We start from the raw sequence: 23,457 nt of genomic DNA on the forward strand, positions 1-23,457 counted from the left end.
CGTGGAACCCCGGGGCGCGGCTACGTGGCGTCTCCCTCGCGCGGGGAGCGGTGTTCTAGGCGAGGCGAGGCGCGCCGGGAGCCCAGGCCGCGCTCTGGCAGCCCGCGGAGCCGCATCGCGGAGACCAACGGGGGGACACGGGGGGCTCGTGGGGGGCTCACGGGACCCAGACCATTGGATAGGGGGGGCCCACACCCCGCTCCACGACCCCTCGTGCCCGCCCCCTACCCCTTGAGCCGCGCGCCGCAGCGGAGAGGCGCGCGGCGCAGCGTGGGGTCCCCGGCTCCACGAGACGCGCGGGGCGCGAGCCCGAGATGACCAAACAATGAAGGCGCCGCGGCCACTGCCCGGACTGCCGCGCACTCGCCACAGTCCTCCCTCTCACGGGGGTCCCAATAAAGCCGCCCCCCACCCGCCCTGCACCCTCTCAGGCCCTGTGACCCCCCCCCCCTTCCACGCGTCTCGGGATGCGAGCGTAGCGCGCGGGGTGCTTGGAGCAGAGCGCGCGGGGTCCCCATGTCGCCGGGAGCGCGCGGGGTTCCCGGCCCCGACATGAACCGCGCAGCCCCTCGTACCGGACCGCTCGCGGAGGCGGACGGAGCGGCCGAGAGAGGCGGGGTCTGGATGGGCGCGGGGAGACGCGGTGGACAGAGGCAGTGACCGCGCACCGCGATTACCGCATCCACCCCGCGTCCACCCCCCGCCACCCGGCGCTCGCTTCCCCTGCGCCCGCGCGCGCGCGCCACCTTCCCGCATCGCGCGCGCCCGAGCCACGCGCGGCTCGCGGAGCCAGGGCAGGTAGTGCGCAACGAAGCGAGACGCCCCGCGAAACCACGGGAAACGAAGCCACAACAGCGGCAGCGACGAGACACGGGGACGCGGGCGGCAGCGCAGCGCGCTCCCCCTCGTGCGCAGCGTCGCTCTGCCAATGCAGGTCCCTTGAGACCTCCTCTTCCCTCTCTCATCCCCCCTCACACCCGGCTCGCCAGGGCCCCCCCGTGTCCCTCTCCTCTCGGGCTCCGCGAGGCCGCGCGGTCCCCGCATCGCCGGGACGCGGCGTGCGCGCGCGCGCGTCACCCCGAGTCGCGCGGTCCGGCGTGGGAGCGCCGATAAGAGCGGAGACCGAGGAGGTAGAGGAAGCTCTGGGTGCGGGGGTGGGACGGCGGGGTCCAGGAGGGGGTGATGAGAGGGTGGGTAGGGGAGGGAACAGAGGGCTCCGAGACACGCGCGCGCGCGCCGTGCGCATGGGTTTTATTGCTCCGCGGTGACGGCGGCGGCAGGTCGGCGCCCTCCCTCCCCGCCCCCCTCAACCTGCCTCTCCCTCCCCTCCCCGCTTCGCTCCCCGCCCGCGGTGACGCCCCCGTGTTTGTGATTTCGGTCCAAAGTCAAAATAAGAGTCTGCGCCGCGCGCTACGTCAAGGGCGCGCGGCGCAGGTGAGCGGCGGCGGCGGCGGTGGCGGGCCGCGCGCGCGTGCGTGCGGGGCCACTCCTGGGGGTCAGAGAGGGTCACCCACGCACCTCGCCCCCACCAGCACCATCCACCACCGAACCTCCACGTCGCCCAACCGCGCAACGCCGCCCAGGAGCCCCGTAACGCGTGCGCCGCGTGTCCCGCGACCTCGCCCGGAGCCGCGCTCCTCCATGCCCATAAGCTGCTCCCGGAGCGGAGGTTTCCGTGTGGCGTCAGTCCCCCTATACCCCCCCTTCCCCTGGTTGTCTCCCCCTTCCCGGGTTCGGAATGGATCCCCGTGGTGAACTCCTACCCGAGCACGGGGTCTCCAGCGTGGGGGTCCTGTCCCCGCGGTGAGGTCCGTCTTTGCGCACCGTGTCCCCTCTCTGGAAAACAGCTGCCACGTGATGATTTCTTTTTTGAGGAAGGCAAAAAGTGGGGGGCCGCTCTCCTTATGCCCCCCCCCTCCCCGCGCGCTCTGGTTCCCCGTGGGTCCCCGGTCCAGGGGTTCCCAGAGAGCCCCCGTGGGAGAGGGACGGCCTCGTGACCTCGCGTCTCGGTCTCGCCATCCACGCGTCGTCGCACGAGACTCTTAGTTTAGGAGAGCGCGGCGGCGGGTTGCGGAGGGGAGCAGAGGGAGGCGCCGCGTCACCGCGTGTCGCTCCGAGGGCCGAATCAGATCGCGCGGGGAGGAATCAGCGGAGCGGGGCCCCCGTTATAAGGACCCCCGCGCCTCCAGCCCCCGCTGCACAACGCGCGCCACCGCCAACGACCGCGCACTGGCCCGGGGCACCGCTCATGGTAAGTGCCGGCTTGACGAGGGAATCTGGGGGAGCCGGGGTAAAGGGGGAGGGGGTGCGCGAGGAGGCCGAGGGGGGGTGGGGGGTCTTGACCCCTCGGAGGGGGTTGTCAGTGAGGGCGGAGTGCGGCGATGGGTCTCGATGCGGCGTGGAGGAGGCGGTGGCGGGACGTGGTTTGAATGCCGCACCTGGGCGCCTTCAGGGACGCGCGCCGCTCCAAGTCCGCAGGGCGCGCGCGCTCCCTGCACATGTTTCATGCGAGCCCCGTGAACGGGGGGCAGGAGGATCGTTGCCGGGTCGGGTGCCAGTTCGAGGAGAGAGGGGGGCGCCGTGCCCCCCCCCCCCCCCAATACCTGTGGTTGGCATCGCGCGCGTCGTCCGGTGGAGGTGCGAGAGGGGGGCGGGGAAAATGAGTCGGGCTCCAATTTGACACCCGCGGTGTGCGCTCGGTGCTGCTCTGTGTGGGTCTAGCGGAGTCGTTGGGCTGTCGAACCGAATGGATGTGCCCTGCCTGCATACGTGGGTGTCTCGCCCAGCAGGTTGGTGTCTATTTAAGTGGCTCGCACGGTAGACGAGTGATTGGCAGCGTGTTGAATTTCGTGCTTGTCAGGGCGTTCTAACTCGGTGTCTTGAGTGGCTCGGTGATTGTCTGGGTGTCTACCTGTGTGGCTGACAGGGTTGCCTAACCGAGTCGTGTGATGTGAGTCGTGTGATGTGTAGCCGTGTGGTTGGCTGGCTGTCTTAACTGAACGGTTGGTATTCTACCTGAGTGACTTCATAGGGCGCCTGCCTCTGCGGCTATGGGGCGGGTTACAATTCTGCAAAGTCAGTACAGGCCCTGTGTAGAAGGGGCTCGCTCCCAGGTCCCCCACGGGACATTCGCCACCTTTTCCCGGGCTCCCAAATCACCGCTGCCCCCCCCCCCCCCCCGCGCCGCACTCCACGTGGGACGCGTTAACAGCCACGCGGATTCTGCGCCGCAGCTGCAGGAGTCACAGGAGCTGAGCTCCAGTGGGGAAAACTGGGCCCAGCCAGGGACATGGGACCTACCCCAGGTCCCCTCCACCGCCGTCCAGGGTCCCAGCTTCCTCCCCGCGGAGAGAGAGGGAGAACCCCCCCCCCCTCGCCTTCCCTTTATTTCAGAATGCCGCTCAACATCTATGCGTAGAGTTTAAAATCTCATGGAATATTTCCTCGACATTGGCCGAACCTCGTACCCAGCCCCCCCCCCCTCCCACCGCCGATAGCGAGGGGTGGAGCAGCAGGGGCATCATATTCCGGAGCTCAGCCTCGGACGGCTCCTTCTGCAACCCAGCCGCCTTGTCCATTGCGCAATCAAAGCGCCGGGGATTGATTTCCTGGATGATGTCGCGGTGACTCGGTTCCGAAATTCAAAGCCAGGGCGCAGTGGGTGGGGGGTAAGGAGGTAGGGGGGGGGGTGAGAGGGGGGGGGGGGGTTGGGTGGGGGGGGGCTGTTTGACCCCCCCCCCCCCATTTACGCAGTGGCCCTGTCTCATCTCTCTAACACAGGGAAGGGACACCTCGCTCCCCACCACCCCCCCTCAACCCCTAAAACCCAATAGACGCAGCCCCCCCCTCTTCCCTGACACTTGCCCCAATCGGGGGCAGCGCAAGGGGGCGCTGCGCACTCCGCACCCCGAGGGGAGGGGTCGAGGCTGAGAGGGGGGGGAGGAGGAGGGGGGGGGGTGGAGAAACCGGGGGGGGGGGGGTGACGGGGGCTGTTGGTCGATCTTACTCAGAGCTCCCACAACAAACCGATCACCATGGCAACAGCCTCCTCCGCCAACCCCCGCCCCCCCCGCCCCCCCGCGCTGCCCTCGCTTCTCAAGAATCCGAGCCGTGGGGGCCCGGCTCAGAACCGGGGGGCGGGGGCGGTGGGGGGTGAGGGGCGGGGCTGGCGGGGGGAGGAGGTGGAGGAGGCAATTCAACGTCATGGAGGCGATGCTTTACGCAACTATTAACCCACGCACGCGTGCGAGCGCCTGAGTGTATGAATGAGTGCGTGCATGTCTGTGTGTGTGAGGTCGACTCAGCCTCGATGTGTCGTAAACATCTAGGGAGACAAAGGCGGCCGGGCGTGGTGCTGGCCACCCACCCCCTCGTGTGCCGTGCCGGTCTTCATAGGTGCTCGCTAACAGCACACTTGCCCCAACAGTCTATTACGACTCCACAGAGTATCTTTGTCTTTGTACACGTGTGTAAGTGACTTTAGGTATATGAGTGTGTGTGTGAATGAGTGTGTGTGTATCTGTGTCGTTGATCTGTGTAAGGGTGTGTGTGTACACACTGATTTCCCGTCTGTGTGGGTATGTGTGTCGTGATTGTATGTGTTTATTGTGTGTGTGTGTGTCCGCATGGCTAGATGTGTGTGTTGTGTGTGAAGCGGCAGCGTAGCGCTAACTACGACGTTACAAACCCCGGCCACCCGAGTTCGATTCACGCTCGTTGCCAATATCAGTGACACATTTCTGAACCGATTCTGGGCTCGGCATATCACGAGTACCGGGTGCGGTGTGGGAACATCAGCATTGGCGTGGTGCTGACCACCCACCCACCCCCTCGTGTGCCGTTCCGGCTTTCATCAGGTGCCTGCTGACAGCACTTGCCCTCAAACGTGTGTGGAGGCTATACGGGGGAACTGTGTCTTTGTTTCTTGCAGGACGCCCTCCCGCACCGCGCACCGCTCAGCTATGACTGGAGCCCCCCCCAGGCCCCCGTGTCCTGTCCCTCCTGGGGCCCCAACGACACGGAGTGCAAGACAGGTGAACATCACCATCGACACCAGCACCATCAACACCATCAACACCACCATCAACACCATCACCATCATCAACACCATCAACACCACCATCAACACCATCAACACTACCATCAACACCACCATCAACACCACCATCAACACCACCATCAACACCACCAACACCATCAACAACACCATCAACAACATCAACACTACCATCAACACCACCATCAACACCATCAACACCACCATCAACACCACCATCAACACCACCATCAACACCACCATCAACACCATCAACACCACCATCAACACCACCATCAACACCATCAATACCACCATCAGCACCACCATCAACACCACCATCAACAACACCATCAACATCGTCAACATCATCAACACCACCATCAACACCACCATCAGCACCACCATCAACACCATCAACAACACCGTCAACATCGTCAACACCATCAACACCACCATCAACACCACCATCAACACCATCAACAACACCGTCAACACCATCAACACCACCATCAACACCACCATCAACGCCACCATCAACACCATCAACACCACCATCAACACCATCAACACCATCATCAACACCATCAACACCACCATCAACACCACCATCAACACCGTCGTCAACATCACCATCAACACCACCATCAACACCACCACCAACACCGTCAACACCATCAACCCCACCATCAACAACATCAACACCATCAACACCATCAACATGATAACCAATATTATCAGCAGCATCACCATCATAATTGTAGTCGAAATAAACATCACAAAATCGTAATCATCATTGATACTGATGATTACGATGGTTAGCACGGTTGGCTACGTACGGTGCGAAAGAAGTTCAACATACACGCAGAGTTTTCGATTTAAAGCTTTCGTGAATGCATGGATTCATATTATTGGTTCTGTCGGTAAAGTCATGTTGAAGGGAAATACTATTTTTCTCTTACGTAACTTTATTTCTCTTCTACGTGACTTTACCGAAAGAACCAAGAATATACATGCAGAGGTTTCGCGGTTCGCAACCAGCGGCCACCCTGGTTAATACTGCGCCGGTGTGGTATTAACCACGCCGTCTGCTTCACTCGTGGGTGAACGTTAAAGATGCCGTGGCCTTATTTGGGAATAATAGAATATGCCATTGTGTGCCGGTCCAAATGATTACAATGTGAAAATGACCAAGAAATATTAATTTTTAAAATGTTGTATTCTTAATGCCACGTAGCAACATCGCCCCCTACTGCCAGACTATGCCCGCCTGTGATAACTATCCCTGGCGGGTATAACCTGGCACAAGTACACAATGTACCAATTATTATCACCACCATCACCCCCATCACAACCACCACCACCATCATCATCGTAATTTATCACCACACCCATCGCGTTCCCGCCACGAAGGGAGCCACTGCCGCGTTCGGGTCCCAGCCCAGGTGCGCACGCTCAGGTGCCCCCCCTCCCAATCCGCCCCCCCACTCCCCCAGGGACCCCCTCTGCTCTGAACAAAGCGCGTGAGTTGCGGGAAGGGGGTGGGGGGGACAGGGAGGGGATAAAGCCCCGGTAGAGGGGTCCTACCCGGGCATATGGCCTCACCGACACGCCCCCCCGCAACCACCACACACACTCACCCCTCCCCCTTACCTCTGCCAATTAGTGCACGCGCTGACACCTGGGAGCGAGTCAATTACACCCCCCCCCCGCCGTCCCGTCCACAACCCCCCAAATGTCTCGTGACCCCCCCCCCTCGCACCTCCTCCCCCCCCCACCCCCAAATTTTGTCAACAACCCTCCTCATCCCCCCCCCCACACACACCTGGTCTGGAGCAGAGGAGGCTTGACCCCAACTTGACCCGAGCGCCGTGGCTTCCCTGACCCCGATAACGGTGCCTCCCCGTGACCTCTCGCGTCTCACTACCCCCCCCCCCCATTACACCCCCCCCCCCGTGCTCCTCTGCATCTCGCTCCACCCCTCCCCCACCCTCCCCCCCTTCATCCCTCCCCCCCATTATTCCTCCCCCCCCCTCCCCCCCCATGATCCCTCCCCCTCCTCCCCCCCCCCATGATCCCTCCCCCACCCCCCCCCCCCCATTATTCCTCCCCCACCCCCCCCCCATTATTCCTCCCCCACCCTCCCCCCCCATGATCCCTCCCCCACCCCCCCCCCCATTATTCCTCCCCCACCCTCCCCCCCCATGATCCCTCCCCCACCCCCCCCATTATTCCTCCCCCACCCTCCCCCCCCCCATGATCCCTCCCCCCCACCCTCCCCCCATTATTCCTCCCGCCTCAACCCGGTCTCCGCCCGTGCACCTGGAGCCGGCATTCACGGGGGGTAGAGGGGGGCGCGTGGGGGGGGGGTGAGAGCTGTGGGGGGGGGGGGGCAGGAATGGTGCAGTGCGCATGCGCGGCGCTGTAGTCAGGTGAGCTATAAAAGGGCGCGCGGAGTGGAACCGGGAGAGACGCGGAGCTCGGGTCCCGGCGGCTCCCATCTTGAACCCCCCCAAACCTCACCCTGCTTCCCCTCACCCCTGATCCCCCCCGCTGCCCCCTCACCTCCTGCTCACCCCTGTTCCCCCCCCTCACCCACCCCCTGGCCCCCCCTCACCCCTGCTACCCTGCATGCTCCCCCTTCTACCTGCTCCGACCCCTGCTTCCACCATGCTCCCCCTTCTACCTGCTCCGACCCCTGCTTCCACCATGCTCCCCCATCTCTCGCTATATCCCCTCTCCCCCCCCCCCCCTCCCTCTCATGCTCCTCCTCTTTGTCCCCCCTCCAGTTCCTCCTGCTCCCCCCGACTTCCCTCCATCGCTCTGCTCCGCTCTGCTCCGCGTTGTTCCTCCCGCCCTCCCAACTTTCCTTCACTGTTAACTCGTCTCCCATGCCTCCCCCCGCCCCCTCCCCCCGACTCTAAGCGCTCCATGTGGTGATGTAACTCACCCCCCTCCCCTATCTCACCCCCCCCCCTGGCCCACAGGATGGAGTGGGGTCACACGCGCGCACCTGGGAGAGGAGCTGAACCGCAACAGCCAGGTGAGTAGTGGGGGGGGGGGGGGCTCGCGTCACGTGGTTATTAATCGTGGTACCCATCCGGGTCCTTGGGGTACCCATCGTACTCGTGGTATCCATGGTGCCGATGGCGCCGAAGGTCCTCAAGGAACATAAGATACTCATCAAGACGATACCGATTTGTACTCGTGGTATTGAAAACACCGATGCCATCCGTGTTTGCGATGGTAGTGATGCTACTCATAGTACCGATTATCCTGAGGATACCCGTGATACTGATGGTACCGATGCTATTCATGGTACTGATAACGCTGATGGTACCGATGCCACTCATGGTACTGATAACGCTGATGGTACTGATGCTATTGATGGTACTGATGACGCTGATGGTACCGATGCCACTCGTGGTACTGATAACGCTGATGGTACTGATGCTATTGATGGTACTGATAACGCTGATGGTACCGATGCCACTCGTGGTACCCGAGTGTACTGATGCTACTCATGGTGTCGATGATGCCCGTGGCGCTGAAGGAACTCGTGAACACGCCGTGGTATCCACGAGCGGAACTCGACACGAAATTCACGCCGTGGCATTCGTGAGGAGCACGCGGGGGCTGTGTTGATGTTTACCGCGCTCCCTGTTGTTGGTTTTCACGGCTCGTACTCTTTGGTTTTTTCGGTGAAGTCACGTCGGTAGAAAGTAAAATATATCACGACGTTTCGGGCGCAACACAAGCGTCCATCATCAGGTGGGGAAGCGTGGTCTGCTGCTGATGCAGACTGTTATACACACATTTCAAACCTTTTCAAACAGTCTGCATCAGCAGCAGGCCACGCTTTCCCACCTGATAACGGACGCTTGTGTTGCGCCCGAAACGTCGTGATTTATTTTATTTTCTACCCACGTGACTTTACCGAAATAACCAAAGAGTATGGATTCTTGCAGTCACGAAAGCTTCAAATCAAGGTCATCGCGGCTTGTTTACGCTGCTGCTGCTGCTTGTTGTTGCTGTTGTTTGTGCTAGCGGGAGCTGTTTACGGCTGTGGTTGTTTGTGGTTGTTTACTCTTGCTCGTAGTGTTGTTGTTTCGTGTGTTCTTGTTGTGGTCCTTGTTTACTAGTCTTGTTGTTGTTGTTGTAGCTGAGGGCGCGTCTCGCCCGCACCGAGGAGGAGCTCGCGGGGCTGCGTCACGAGAACGCGCGACTCCGCGCCAGCGCCGCACACGCCCGCAGCCTCGAGCAGCAACTCTCGGTGGGGGCTCCCCCCCCGCTCCCCCCCCAGGCTCCCCCCCCCGCTCCCCACCAGGCTCCACCCCCCCCCAGGCTCCCCCCGCCCCTCCCCCGACCCTCCCCTTCCCAATCCCTCCCCCCGATCTCCTCCCCGCCTCATGATCTCCCCCCGATCCCCCCTCCGATTCTCCCCCACCTGATCCCCCCCCCCACCCCCTGATCTCCCCTCGATTCCTCCCTCAGCCCTTATTATCTCCCATGACCCCCCCCCCCCAACCTCCGACCCCCTCGATCACATCCCTACCCCCGTTCCCCCTACACTTGCTTCCCCCTCTGCATCCCCTGCTCCCCCCGTTTGCCCGACTCCCCCTCAACGGCTCCCCCAGTCGTGGGCCACGCCTCTGAACACCCAACGGGGATGGAGTGGAGAGGGAGACGCTGATCCCACATCTCCCTCCCCCCCTCCCGCCTCTCTCAAGACACTTTACGTTCACATCGCTTCTCCCTCCTTCATTGCCCCTCCCAACTGCCCCCCCCCCCTCTCTCCCCTCCATGTCCCTCCATCTCTCCCTGCTCCATCTCTCGCCCCACTCCCTCCTACCTCCCCCTCCCTCCCCTCCCACCTGTCCCTCCCTCCCACCTGCTACCTCTCTCATCACACCTCACCCCCCACCCTCCCTCTGACATCACCTCTCCCCCCATCCCCCCTGCAATCCCCGCTCCCCATTTCTCGCGCTCTCCCCTCATCCCCATCTCTCACCTACCACCCATCCACCCGCTCACCTCCCACTATATCATCAAATCTCCCTCACTCTCCCCTCTCTCGCCTGCCGTACCCACTCTCAATCCCTCCCCCCCCCTCTCAATCCCTCCCCCCCCCTCTCAATCCCTCCCCCCCCCTCTCAATCCCCCCCTCTCAATCCCTCCCCCCCCCCCTCTCAATCCCTCCCCCTCTCAATCCCCCCCTCTCAATCCCTCCCCCCCCCCCTCTCAATCCCTCCCCCCCCCCTCTCAATCCCTCCCCCCCCCTCTCAATCCCCCCTCTCATCCCTCCCCCCCCCTCTCAAACCCCCCCTCTCAAACCCTCCCCCTCTCAATCCCCCCTCTCCCCCCCCCTCTCTCAATCCCCCCCTCTCAACCCCTCCCCCTCTACCCCCTCTCTCTCGACCCCCCCTTAACTCCCCCTCTCACCCCCCCCCCCCACCTTCTCTCGACCCCCCACAGCGGCTGCTCTCTGAGCGTGGAGCCGCAGCCCTGGGGAAGCGCTGCGCCGCCTGGAGCCCCGACAGCGCGAGACGGGGGCTCAAGACCCCCTTTGTGGGAGGGGGGCAGCAGCAGCAGCAGCAGCAGCAGCCCCTTCCCACCGCACCCACCCCCGCGACCCCCGCGACCCCAGGGCTCGCGTGGCCCCGAGTCCTACAGATCCTGGGGCTCAAGGACCCCGACACGATCGACGCGGGCGGCGAAGGGGTCTCGGCGGGGTACGGCACCGGCGGCAAGCCGCCCCTCCTCTCCCCACCCTCCTCCCCCCCGCCGCCTCCCTGCTCCCCCCCCGCCTCGGCCGACCCCCCCGCGTTCTACACGGCCGTGAGACATCACTCGACCGTGAAGACCCGGTCCTTCTCGCACGGACAAACCTTCACCGCGCGCGACGAGAGTGGGGGGTGGAGGTTTACGTGGGTCCCCCGCGCGGGGCCCTGATTCCACCCCCCTTCCCCGCCCCCCCAAACAAAGGAGGCCCCCGCCGGAAGGGGGTCTCAGTAAAACGGGGTTCGTAGGGAATGCGGGGGGGGGGGAACACATTACTGCCAACACTGCCACGTGCTCACTGCCGAAGAGGTCACGCACACGTGACCCCCCCCCCCCCCGGTGCACCACACTACAAGCCAGACAAAGGTCCCCCGTGTAGCCGACACAGACTGGCGGGGCAAGTGCTGTAGGCGTGCGCCGTGACGGCACGCGAGGGGGGGACGGGTGGCCTGCACCACGCCCGGCCGCCTTTTTTGTCTCCCCAACGCTGATGTTTACACACCGCAACCGGTATTCGTTTCAGGCTGAGTCGACCTAGAGGAGGACCAGTACCGGTTTGAATATTCGCCACCGTTATTGGTGGCGCGCGGGAAACGAACTCGGGTCGCCGGGTTGGGAGCGCTGTGCGCGAACCACTACACCACCGCTCCTCCTCATCTCACAGAGATACGCACATCGGCACGCACGGTGGCGCCAAGCGAAAATAATTGGGGCCAACCTATGATCGGCTCGAACTCGGATCTTGATTAAAACTTTAAACGCTCGAGATTTTTTTTATAACACTACTAAAAAAATAGTTGTAATTGTAGTCTATTTACTTAATTATTTGAAACAGCTGTGATGTGCGATTAAGTTATGTTGCTTGTGCAGTACTGTATATAATGTGTGTGGTCATGTGACTGCACACAAACACGACGTCTTGTTAGTGGCCCCTGAACGGGCGATCGTCACCTCGACACACACACACACACAAAGATATCCCTTATAGCCCTCGCAGACTGTTGGGGCAAGTGCTCTTAGCGAGCACCTATCACGGCCGGCACGGCACACGATGGGTTTGGGTGGTCAGCACCACGCCCGGCCGCCTTTGACTCCCCAGTGCTGTGGGGCTTAATATACACCGTGACAGGTACTCGTTTGAGGCCGAGTCAACCTTGGGGAGGTGCAGAACAGGTTCAGATAATCGTCACCAGTGTTGGCAGTGAGCGGGAATTGAACCCGGGTCGCCGGGTTCATAGCGCAGCGCGCTAACCGCTACACAACCGCTCCCCACTATACACACAGACACAGACAAAGACATATCCAAACATAGACGCATACAAAGATGCCCCGTATAGCCTTCATAGACTGCTGTTAGCGAACACCTATTAAGGATGGCGTACACTCTCATATAGACACTCATATACCACTGCCAATCGCTTAGCGCGGGTCTCGTGTGTATGTTGAACTTCTTTAGCACCGTACGTAGCCAACCGTGCTAAGAGACCTATAGACTTGTATATAGATTCACTGACGCACATAGAGACCCAAAAACTTGCTTGGAGACCCATACTCACACAGAGACCCATAGACAGTCTCACAGACTAACAGATTAAGAGACTGAGGGTTCAGTACAGAGACCCACCGACTTAGACTTTTTTGGAGTTTGTGTAAGACCCATAGACTGATACAGAGACCCATAGACTGTTACAGAGACCCATAAACTGGCATAGAAACCCATAGACTGACAGAGACTGACTGAGGGTTCGCGTGAGAGTTGGCGAGGTCAGAAAGTGACATTGGGCGATGGGAGAGGGGGCACGGCAGTCGATTGTAAATAAGCGAGGGGAGCGAGAGACGAGGTCAAACAAGTTTTGAGAACAAAGTCTTGTGTTTGCACTAAATAGGGAGAGATGATTGGGGGGGGGGGGGGCGAGGTAGCAATTAAAGAGAGGTGTAGATATTGAGGTGGGGGGGGGGGGGGAGATGAGGGAGGGGTGGTTGATGGGGAAGCAGTGGAGGGTTTGAAACCGCTCAGGAGAAGCACTTAGTTTACAGGGACTTGGGAGTGAGATGGGCAGCTGCCGTGCTGTGATCCAGAGGTCGCCCGTTTGATCTCCAGGCGCGGCAGTGAGAACAACGCGGCAAATATCTACAACACCCCTCCAGCAGTAGAAATCGGTTACAGCGCAGTCGATGGGACAGGTCGCGTGTGGTGATGGTGGGGTAGAGTGTGGGTATCTCCCACCTCTTCTTCCAAGACGTCCGGCCATTGTGGAAGAGTAGGCCAAAACACCCCTGAGAAGCGTGTTAATTTATTACAATTTATTTTATGTGGAGGGGGTGGGGGAGGTCTGATGAGAGCTGCCAAGCCAACTGGCAGTACACATGGACTGTATCACTGCAGTACACGGATACTGTATCACTGCAGTACACGGATACTGTAACACGACAGTACACGCGTACAAGTGTACACACGCACAGTCCTTTGGTCAATACAAGTGTCAGGGTCAAGGTCATCGGAAAGGTCAGGTTCAAGGTCACAGCTGAGGTCAAGGTTGGGTCCGGGGAGTACCCCCCCTCCCACTGGCTCGAAAATTCCCCTGTTGTGGCCGGGAGAGGGGGGTTACTCTTGGGATCGGTCCACCTTAGGGGGTAGAGATTGACCCCAGGCGTCCCCCTAAAGTGAGGTTCCTGGAGGGGTCAACTCTGGGGTCAAATCTTCGCCCCCCCCCCTCATCCCCAATCGCCCTCACCCACTTCTCCTCCCCCCGGGTCGTCACGTTTACAGTTCCACTGCGTGGATCAATCTGTGCGGAGTTTTCGTTGTTTTGTTGTTGTTTTGTAAACAATCCCACTTCGCGAGAAGAAGAGATTTGTGGTTGTCTTTTGAGCTGTGTAACAACTCCCCCCCCCCCACCTGCTCATTAAACCCGTAGCGTGTACAGCGGCCTCGCGTCTCACAGCTCGGAGATGGGTGGGGGCGGTGAGGGGACGTGCGAGTGTGTGGCTGATTGTGAGCTCGTGTTTGTGTAGGTGCTAGCAAACAGCACTTGTCCCAACAGTCTGCGAAGGCTACACGGGGGATCTGTGTCTTTGTGTGTGCGTGCGACGTCGATTCCCGGCGCACGGATAACATAAACCGACGAATATCTGAACCGGTCCTGGGCCTCCCCTAGGTCGACTCAGCCTTAAATGAGCACCTTGTGTGATGTATAAACATCGGCACTTGGGAAGACAAAGATGGCCGGGCGTCGTGCTGGCCCTAATAGGTGCTCGCTAATTAGAACTTGTCCCAACAATCTGCAGAGGCTACAAGGGGTGTATTTGTCTGTGTGCGTGAGTGACTTTGCGCGTGCGATTGCGAATCAGTGGGTGAGTGTCGGGGTGCGTGTACGAGATGAGCGGTAGGAGAGTGCGTGGAAGGGGTAGAGTGAGATGAGAGGGAGAGGTAGGAGAATGCGTGGAGGGGGTAGAGTGAGATGAGAGGGGAGAGGTAGGAGAGTGCGTGGAGGGGAGTAGAGTGAGATGAGAGGGGAGAGGTAGGAGAGTGCGTGGAGGGGAGTGGAGTGAGATGAGAGAGGTAGGAGAGTGCGTGGAGGGGAGTAGAGTGAGATGAGAGGGAAGATACAGGAGAGTGGAGGTGAGGACTACAGGCGTGCAGGTGAGGAGTGTAGGAGTACAGATGAGGAGACGCGTGCGTTGGAACTCGGAAGCACTTGAGCCGTGAGGTCAGTGTTGATTGACGAGGGGTACGCGGGGGAGGGGGCGAGGGGGTGGCGAGTCCCCCCCGCCAACCCCTCACCCCGCCCCCCCAGAGTTTACAGATGGGAGGGAGAGGGGGAGGGAGGGGGAGGGAGGGTTACCTGTATCGGCTCGTGCTCACGAATCGTAACGCAGTCGTAAAAAAAACACAAAGAACCCCCTCCCCGCCAGGTGTGGGCCCGACAGGTGTAGCGGCTATCGCAGGCAGCACAGGTAGCACGGGTAACCCCCCCCCCCCCCCCACACACACGCCCCGCGCAAATATTAGCTCAGGTTTAAGGCTGCGTAGAGGGGGGGGGGGGGTGAGCGGGGGGTGCAGGAAGGGACGAACACCTGCGCTCCCGCGAGCCGTTACGCAGGGGGATCAACACCTGGACACCGCGTGAGGCCGCAGCGCGACTCCCACTGCACTGCCCGCACTGTCCATCACCACCATGACTATCATCATCTCCACCATCATCACCATCCTCACAACCACCATCATCATCACCATGACCACCATCACCATCTCCACCACCACCATCATCTCCACCACCATTACCATCTCCATCACCACCATCATCTCCACCACCACTACCATGGCCATCACCACCACCACCATCATCATCTCCACCACCACCATCATCATCTCCACCACCACCATCATCATCATCTCCACCACCACCATCATCATCATCTCCACCACCACCATCATCATCATCTCCACCACCATCATCATCATCTCCACCATCACTAGCACCGTTGTGCAATGGTCAGCGCACCGGACTTGCAATGCAGAGGTCGCCCGTTCGATTCTATCTCCGGGCGCGGTAGTCGTATCAATGGTCGAGTTTCGTATACCCCCCCCCCGCCTGCCCCAGCTGCAGGATAAATTGGTAAACCCGGTGAGGGCGTGTGGTAGGGTAAAGTGTGGGTAACTCCCACCTAATCCGAGACGTCCGGCCAGCGTTGAAGAGTAGGCCAAGACATCGTCTAGAGAGGAGCCCTCTTTGAGCTTCGCTCTAATCGAGGCGACTTAATCAGCATCGGCAAAGAGCAGCGATACGAATTTACAATCGTTCACACGACGACGTCTGCAAAAATCACAACCAGAATCCACACACACGCACGAGCCACGCACACGCACGAGCCACGCACACGCACGAGCCACGCACACGCACGAGCCACGCACACGCACGAGCCACGCACACGCACGAGCCACGCACACGCACGAGCCACGCACACGCACGAGCCACGCACACGCACGAGCCACGCACACGCACGAGCCACGCACACGCACGAGCCACGCACACGCACGAGCCACGCACACGCACGAGCCACGCACACGCACGAGCCACGCACACGCACGAGCCACGCACACGCACGAGCCACGCACACGCACGAGCCACGCACACGCACGAGCCACGCACACGCACGAGCCACGCACACGCACGAGCCACGCACACGCACGAGCCACGCACACGCACGAGCCACGCACACGCACGAGCCACGCACACGCACGAGCCACGCACACGCACGAGCCACGCACACGCACGAGCCACGCACACGCACGAGCCACGCACACTCCACGCACACGCACAAGCCACGCACACGCACAATCCACTGCTGGACGAGTGTTCTGCTCGCATCCACCGCGTGCTCGTCCCCGCCCAAGTAGGCGGGAGTGCCTGGCCGTGACCAAGTCGCCCACGTTGAAGGCCGACGATGCAGGCGCAGCCTCCGACAGAGCTTCCAACAACATCGGTCACATTTCGGGGTGATTGGGCCAACGGCAACTCGCGGTGACACACGGACCGGCCGAACCGGTTATCTTACACCGGTTAGGCCCCAGAACGAAAGACGAATCCCAACCACCCATCCTTTCACTCACTCGCTCATCTGTCCAACCACTCATCTAACCAACCACTCATCTATCCAACCACTCAGCCACTCGTCTATTCACCCACTCAAATAATCAACAATTCACCAACTCATCTATGCAACTACTCGTCTATTCAACCACTCACCCACTCGTCTATTCACCCACTCAAATAATCAACAATTCACCAACTCATCTATTCAACTACTCGTCTAATGAACCACAAACAAGGCAAAAGTGAGTAGTTGCCGAAATTAGCATCGAAGCATTGTTCCTCATTTGCTGTTTATAGCCAAGAGCCAGTGGTGGAAATTCCACATTCCTATGACAGGAGGCAGTACTCTCTCCTCATGTAACCACACTCAACCCACTAATCGCGCGGAGTGACTCGATAAGAAGCCGGTAATTAGTGTCACGTGACCAATTAATAATAATGATGGCTTCACTCGCTGATGATCTCCAATGACAACGAGCCCCCACCCTACCCCTTCCCCACCGTGAGGTGAGATTCGCTCGCCCAGTGTTGCAATGCGCTCGCTCCAGGTGAGAGTCAAAGGGAGAGTTGCCGGGGAGATGTGAGGAGGGAGTTCGTGTGCGAGGGTGTGTGTCATTGTGTGTGTGTGTGCACAGGTGATGACTTGCATGTGTTTGTGATTAGTGTGCGAGTGCGTGCGCTGCGAACCCGCCAGGGACCAGGGTTCGATTCCCTCTCACGGCCACCAACACCGGTGACGGTTATTTGAACCGGTCCTAAGCCTCCTCTAGGTAGACTTGGCCTCAAATGAGTACCTGTTAGCGGCGTGTAAAGATCGCCACTGGGGAGACAAAGGCGGCCGGCGCGTGGTTCTGGCCACCCACTTACCTCGTGTGCCGTGGCTAACAGCACTTGCCCCAAGAAGCCTGCCCTGTCTTAACGGGGGATCTTTGCTTTTGTCTGGGTATAATGTGCCTGCGGATGTGTGCGTGGTTATTCTATTTGTATGGGTGTGTGTCTCATATAGGTGGACTCGGCCTAAAATTAGTTACCTGTTAGCGGTCGGCCTAAAATTAGTTACCTGTTCGTGGTGTGTACACATAGCTGCCGGGGAGACAAAGGCGGTCGGGTGTGGTTCCTGCCACACACCCCCTCGTGTACCCGTGTCGGCCTTCATGAGTGTTACTCGCTAACAGCACAGGTTACACGGGGGGGAGGGGGGGTCGTGTGTTGTGTTTGTTTGTAAGCCTGCAATGTGGTTGTTTGCGCTCGTGTGTGTGATTAAGTTTATGTGCGCGCGTGTGGGCGTGTGTGCGTAACGGAGTATGGGTATGCGCGAGTGTATGTGTGAGCACGTGCGCTTTACACGAGGGAGTGTGTGCGTGCAAGTGCCTTTGTGCGTGAGCGTGTGTCTGTGTGTCCGGTACGGGCGGTGTCAAGATCGTCCTCCGTGGAGGAGGCTCGTGATGGACGCGGCAGTTGGAGGCAGTCGCCCTCCAGCAACAACGGAGGGTGGCAGAGGAGCGACGCTCACAACAACGAGCGGAGCGCCGGGCGTCTAAAATACAGCAAGTTGGCACAGGAGGAGATGCATCTGCCAGTCATCTCAGTCAGTCGACCCATGGCACCCGAGTCTGTTTCGTGACGTCCTGCCAGAGGGCCTTCGACACTTCACGTGGCCTCAGAGTGCACCTAGCCTGGCACAGGCGCCGCGTTGTTGTTGGGGAGCGACTGCGCTGTGGTTATGGCGCAGCCCGAGTTCGATTCCCGCTCACCGCGAACACCAGCGACGGATACCTGATCCAGTCATGGGCCCCCGCTAAGCCGACTCAGCCTTAAATGAGTACCTGTGCGGTGTGTAAACATCGCCGCTGGGGAGACAAAGGCGGCCGTGTGGGGTGTTGGCCACTCACCCCCTTCGTGTGCCGTGCCGGCTTTTATAGGTGCTCGCTAACAGCACTTTCCCCAACAGTTACTTAAGGCTATACGGGGAATCTTTGTCTTTGTGTGTAGGCTTATGTGCAATGCACTCTTCATTCACACCCAGTTCCTCCTCCTCCGATGTTTCTTTTTTCTCCGAGATCCTCTTCCCCATGATACGTCCCCATTTTCTTGAACCTCCAAGTTGGCAACCCGACAGCATCGGGGGTGGGGAGCTCACCCCCCCCATTCCACCCCCCCCACTCCACCCCCCCCCCCATTCCACCCCCCCCCCCACTCCACCCCCCCCCCCACTCCACCCCCCCCCCCACTCCACCACCCCCCACTCCACCCCCCCCCCATTCCACCACCCCCCCACTCCATCCCCCCACTCCATCCCCCCACTCCATCCCCCCACTCCACCACCCCTATCCCTCCAGCCCCGTACCCCTATCGCTGTGGTCCCCCGTACCCCTATCCCGGTAGCGCAAGGAGGGGGTGGGCAGGGGGCGGGATGGGGGCGGGGTGGGGTCGTTTGTGGGCTGGTTCCGTCACCCCCCCCCCCCCCAGGGCGCGGTAACGCGTGGCGCAAACACAGCCACTTCATGGCTTTGCTCAGCTGTTCTCACGTTTATGACGCCACGGCGGAGTCGCGGGGGGGAGTGGGGGGGGTGGGGGGTGGAGTGGGGGGAGTGGGGGGGGGGGCTCCGCTACGCAGGAATGCGCCGAGGGAGGGAGGAGGGTAAACAGCGACACGGGCAAGGTCTCGGCCTCCCTGCCCCCCACGACGCCCCCTCCCCCCCACCCTCCTCCCCCCACCCTCGCCTCTACCTCTCCCCCCACTCCCACGGTCACCGAGGCCGCACCTGACCGAGCGCAATGGATGGAGCTGTGATTTATTTATCATCAATATATAGTGATAGGTTTTTACCCTTTCAACTGATACAAAAACTGACACCTTTATACAAGGCATCATGTTTGCAATAACCACAACACAAGCAGTCAAAATGCAAACAAAAAGAAACAACTCTGATGATGATAATGATATGCACTGTCCTTGAAGTTGATTGGTCCACACCCGAGACAGCTTTTCTTAGAACCTAGTCTCCATTGGTGTTGGACCAGATGACGCCAAAAGGCGATTACTATTCATCATCATATCAGCAGCAGCGGCCGTGGTCAATCCACTGCTGGATGATGAAGGCCTCCCCATGTCGCCGCAGCCGCCGCCACCACCTCTCCCGATCCGCGCCGACTCCGTCGCTCCGTCTCCTGAGCGGGCTTCGTCCTCCCGGGCGCGTTCCGTCCCTTGGCTGCCAGCTCCATCGTTGCATCGTCCCCTGTGGCAGTGACGCGTCCTACCCTGTCCCCCCCCCCCCCCCCATAATTTAATTGATATTTATATCTCATCGACATTTCTAGATCGATAACTCATTCCTTTAGAACTGCGTTTCGTTTGTTGTCTCCCCCGGACCCCTCCCTGCCCACACCTCCGATGAGCGCGGTTGGCTACGTTCAAAATGCCGACACAGATCTCGGTACAGACAACAACACCCGTGCCACCCGAACACCGACGCCAATTCCGGGACTGGTGGCAACTCGGGCTGGTGGATGAATGAGCGTGGCGAGTTCGCGAGCGACTTGGCCAGTGGATGAGAGGGTGGGCGAGTGGGAGGGTTGCCACCTGTTCGGGTCAAGCCCTACCACCTACTTGCCCACTTTCATGGCATTATTTTGGTGATTTGGAAAAGTGTACTGGTTTAGCCATGTTTGTTTGTTGTAGTACAGAGTTAGACTGATGACCTTAATCTAAGTTGTCTTGTTGTTGTTGTTTTACTTGCATCCCACTGGGATTTTTGCACGCAGCGTCGGTGTACGGTGTTTTTTCTGCAATATTTTGCTGTTTTTTCTTGGATTTTCTGTTTGCACTCTATTCACGTTAAGATGTTTTTTTGTTCATGTTTTTTGTTTGTTGCGATTGCACCTGATTCAAGAGCCGAATGGCTCACAGGGCTATACCTAATAAATGAACTTGAACTGGAACCCAACAAGCAACACTGGACATCATACACACACAGAGCGCCTTCACTCGTGGCGATTGATGATACAAAACGGTGACACAATAGAATGATTTAGGGGGCCTGCTACTAAGACCGAGTAATGAGTGACAGCGATAGGGGGTACTGAGGGATCACGAAATAGTCGGGGAGGGACGGGAAGAAGTGGAAGGGCGAGAGTGGGGGCATGGGAAGGGCACGGGCGATGGAGAAGATGGTGAGGCTTTAAGAGAGGAACGGGAGGAGGCTAAGGAGAGGGGACTTGCTTCATGTACGGTCTAAACGATGCCTTTGACCACCCCAGGGTTCTCTAATCCGCGTGCCCTTCGGCCCCTCAATGCAACCCCAGGCGCGCGTCTCTCCGAGCTTCTGCGCTCACCGATTCCACTTTCCTGAGTGTCGCAGCAGACCGATGCGGCCATCCCCACTCTGTCATGGCTGGGTACGCCCATAAACAGACCCCGTTTAAATTTCGATTTAAAGCTTTCGTGACTGCAGGGATTCATCTTCTTGGTTCTTTCGGTAAAGTCACGTAGAATGGGAAAATAATAATAAATTCTCACGACGTTTCGGCCATAACGCAAGCAGCCGTCCTCAGGTGGAGAACAGGTCTGTCGAGAAGACAGAGTCTGAATGAGACTCTGTCTTCTCGACAGATCTGTTCTCCACCTGAGCACGGCTGCTTGCGTTGTGGCCGAAACGTCGTGAGAATTGCATTTTATTATGTTTTATTTTTATTATTTCCATTCTACGTGACTTTACAGAAAGAACCAAGAAGATGGACCCCGTTGACATCACACCGTGTCTATCACGTGCGAATGTCGATCATTTGCCGGTCAGTGGCGGCTATGCACGTGACCTATGCACTCTGTCCCACAAAGAAGGGACGGATTATATCAGTCCACACTTGGCGGGACTGCACTCTGCTGGCAAGGCGGGGTATCTGGTGGTGGGAGTTGCGCGACATGCGCGCGTGTGCGGTGATCCATCCAACCCTCGAAGCTAACCTCCACGGCACGGTTGAGTACGTACGGTGCGAAAGAAGTTTCAATAGACAGTACATAACATACACAGCGCCGGACCACAGGCTGGCTACGAGCAGCAGCAGCAGCAGCGTGGCCACTACGGCGACGGTGGCGTTCGAGCCGCGGTTTGGGGGGCCAATGTCGGCCCCCCCGGAGCTCGACGAACACTCCCCGCGGCAGCCACGCTCACATTGATGACGACGGAGAGACGCGACGTCGCCGGCCCTTGCGTCCAACGCGGCGGTCGGTGATGCCGCCGCTGCCGCCGCCGCTGCTGCGTTAGGCGGTGGACACACGCGAATAATGGGCGACGTTTCAGGAAATGCCCCCTTTTCAAATGAAGGGCCATTGAAGAAGTGTCATTGCCAGAAACGTCGAATGTGTTTTGACTTTGAAGGCGGCCTAGTTGAATAGACCAGGGCTAGAGTGACTAGCTAGTGAGATAGACCAGGGCTAGAGTGACTAGCTAGTGAGATAGACCAGGGCTAGAGTGACTAGCTAGTGAGATAGACCAGGGCTAGAGTGACTAGCTAGTGAGATAGACCAGGGCTAGAGTGACTAGCTAGTGAGATAGACCAGGGCTAGAGTGACTAGCTAGTGAGATAGACCAGGGCTAGAGTGACTAGCTAGTGAGATAGACCAGGGCTAGAGTGACTAGCTAGTGAGATAGACCAGGGCTAGAGTGACTAGCTAGTGACATAGACCAGGGCTAGAGTGACTAGCTAGTGAGATAGACCAGGGCTAGAGTGACTAGCTAGTGAGATAGACCAGGGCTAGAGTGACTAGCTAGTGACATAGACCAGGGCTAGAGTGACTAGCTAGTGAGATAGACCAGGGCTAGAGTGACTAGCTAGTGAGATAGACCAGGGCTAGAGTGACTAGCTAGTGAGATAGACCAGGGCTAGAGTGACTAGCTAGTGAGATAGACCAGGGCTAGAGTGACTAGCTAGTGAGATAGACCAGGGCTAGAGTGACTAGCTAGTGAGATAGACCAGGGCTAGAGTGACTAGCTAGTGAGATAGACCAGGGCTAGAGTGACTAGCTAGTGAGATAGACCAGGGCTAGAGTGACTAGCTAGTGACATAGACCAGGGCTAGAGTGACTAGCTAGTGAGATAGACCAGGGCTAGAGTGACTAGCTAGTGAGATAGACCAGGGCTAGAGTGACTAGCTAGTGAGATAGACCAGGGCTAGAGTGACTAGCTAGTGAGATAGACCAGGGCTAGAGTGACTAGCTAGTGAGATAGACCAGGGCTAGAGTGACTAGCTAGTGAGATAGACCAGGGCTAGAGTGACTAGCTAGTGAGAGAGACCAGGGCTAGAGTGACTAGCCAGTGAGATAGACCAGGGCTAGAGTGACTAGCTAGTGAGATAGACCAGGGCTAGAGTGACTAGCTAGTGAGATAGACCAGGGCTAGAGTGACTAGCTAGTGAGATAGACCAGGGCTAGAGTGACTAGCTAGTGAGATAGACCAGGGCTAGAGTGACTAGCTAGTGAGATAGACCAGGGCTAGAGTGACTAGCTAGTGAGAGAGACCAGGGCTAGAGTGACTAGCCAGTGAGATAGACCAGGGCTAGAGTGACTAGCTAGTGAGATAGACCAGGGCTAGAGTGACTAGCTAGTGAGATAGACCAGGGCTAGAGTGACTAGCTAGTGAGATAGACCAGGGCGAGAGGTCTCGGCACGAAGCCTGCGCCGCCACTCGCCGTGGCTCCACATCGCCACCCCGTGGCCCGACCCGGCACTGCCCCGGCACAGGCGGCACGGGGCTCACGCGACACCAAGGGTGGCACAGTCGGGTGTTTTACAATCGGGTTTAATTGTCTTTTTATATTAAACCCGATCATCTGAGATTGGGAGAAATCCGGTGTAATTGGTTCTAATTGCAGAACCGCACTTCGACAACTTCTCAACGATGGGCTTCATCCATTCCAAGCGAAGGAACTCACTGGCGCCCACGATTGTGGAGAAGCTCGTGTTCATCAAGACCAACCTGCCCGCCGCATTCGACTACCCCGTGCCCGACGGCCCCCCGAGTACGATAGCAGCACCGACAAGGAAGC

At 59.2% G+C, this 23,457-nt stretch overlaps 1 protein-coding gene across 1 annotated transcript; it reads left to right on the top strand.

The window, feature by feature from the left end:
* The first annotated feature begins 516 nt into the window (after positions 1–516).
* On the top strand, positions 517–13,740 carry GMNC (geminin coiled-coil domain containing). Its single transcript, XM_061566375.1, has 10 exons — positions 517–613; positions 1,027–1,146; positions 1,386–1,434; positions 1,956–2,009; positions 2,190–2,251; positions 2,722–2,789; positions 4,931–5,033; positions 8,023–8,078; positions 9,198–9,308; positions 10,511–13,740. Exons 1-10 carry the CDS (start codon positions 517–519, stop codon positions 10,985–10,987), a joined length of 1,197 nt encoding a protein of 398 aa, XP_061422359.1. The 3' UTR covers positions 10,988–13,740.
* The last annotated feature ends 9,717 nt before the right edge of the window (positions 13,741–23,457 follow it).

The sequence above is a fragment of the Lethenteron reissneri genome, chromosome 36 (genome assembly GCF_015708825.2).
Source record: "Lethenteron reissneri isolate LAM-NWPU_2019-01 chromosome 36, ASM1570882v1, whole genome shotgun sequence".
Lineage (NCBI taxonomy): Eukaryota > Metazoa > Chordata > Hyperoartia > Petromyzontiformes > Petromyzontidae > Lethenteron > Lethenteron reissneri.

Coding starts and splice junctions, on each gene's coding strand:
- GMNC (XM_061566375.1), top strand. CDS start 517: ATGTCGCCGGGAGCGCGCGGGGTTCCCGGCCCCGACATGAACCGCGCA. Junction 614..1,026: donor GGACGGAGCGGCCGAGAGAG/GCGGGGTCTGGA, acceptor GGGCTCCGCGAG/GCCGCGCGGTCCCCGCATCG. Junction 5,034..8,022: donor CGACACGGAGTGCAAGACAG/GTGAACATCACC, acceptor CCTGGCCCACAG/GATGGAGTGGGGTCACACGC.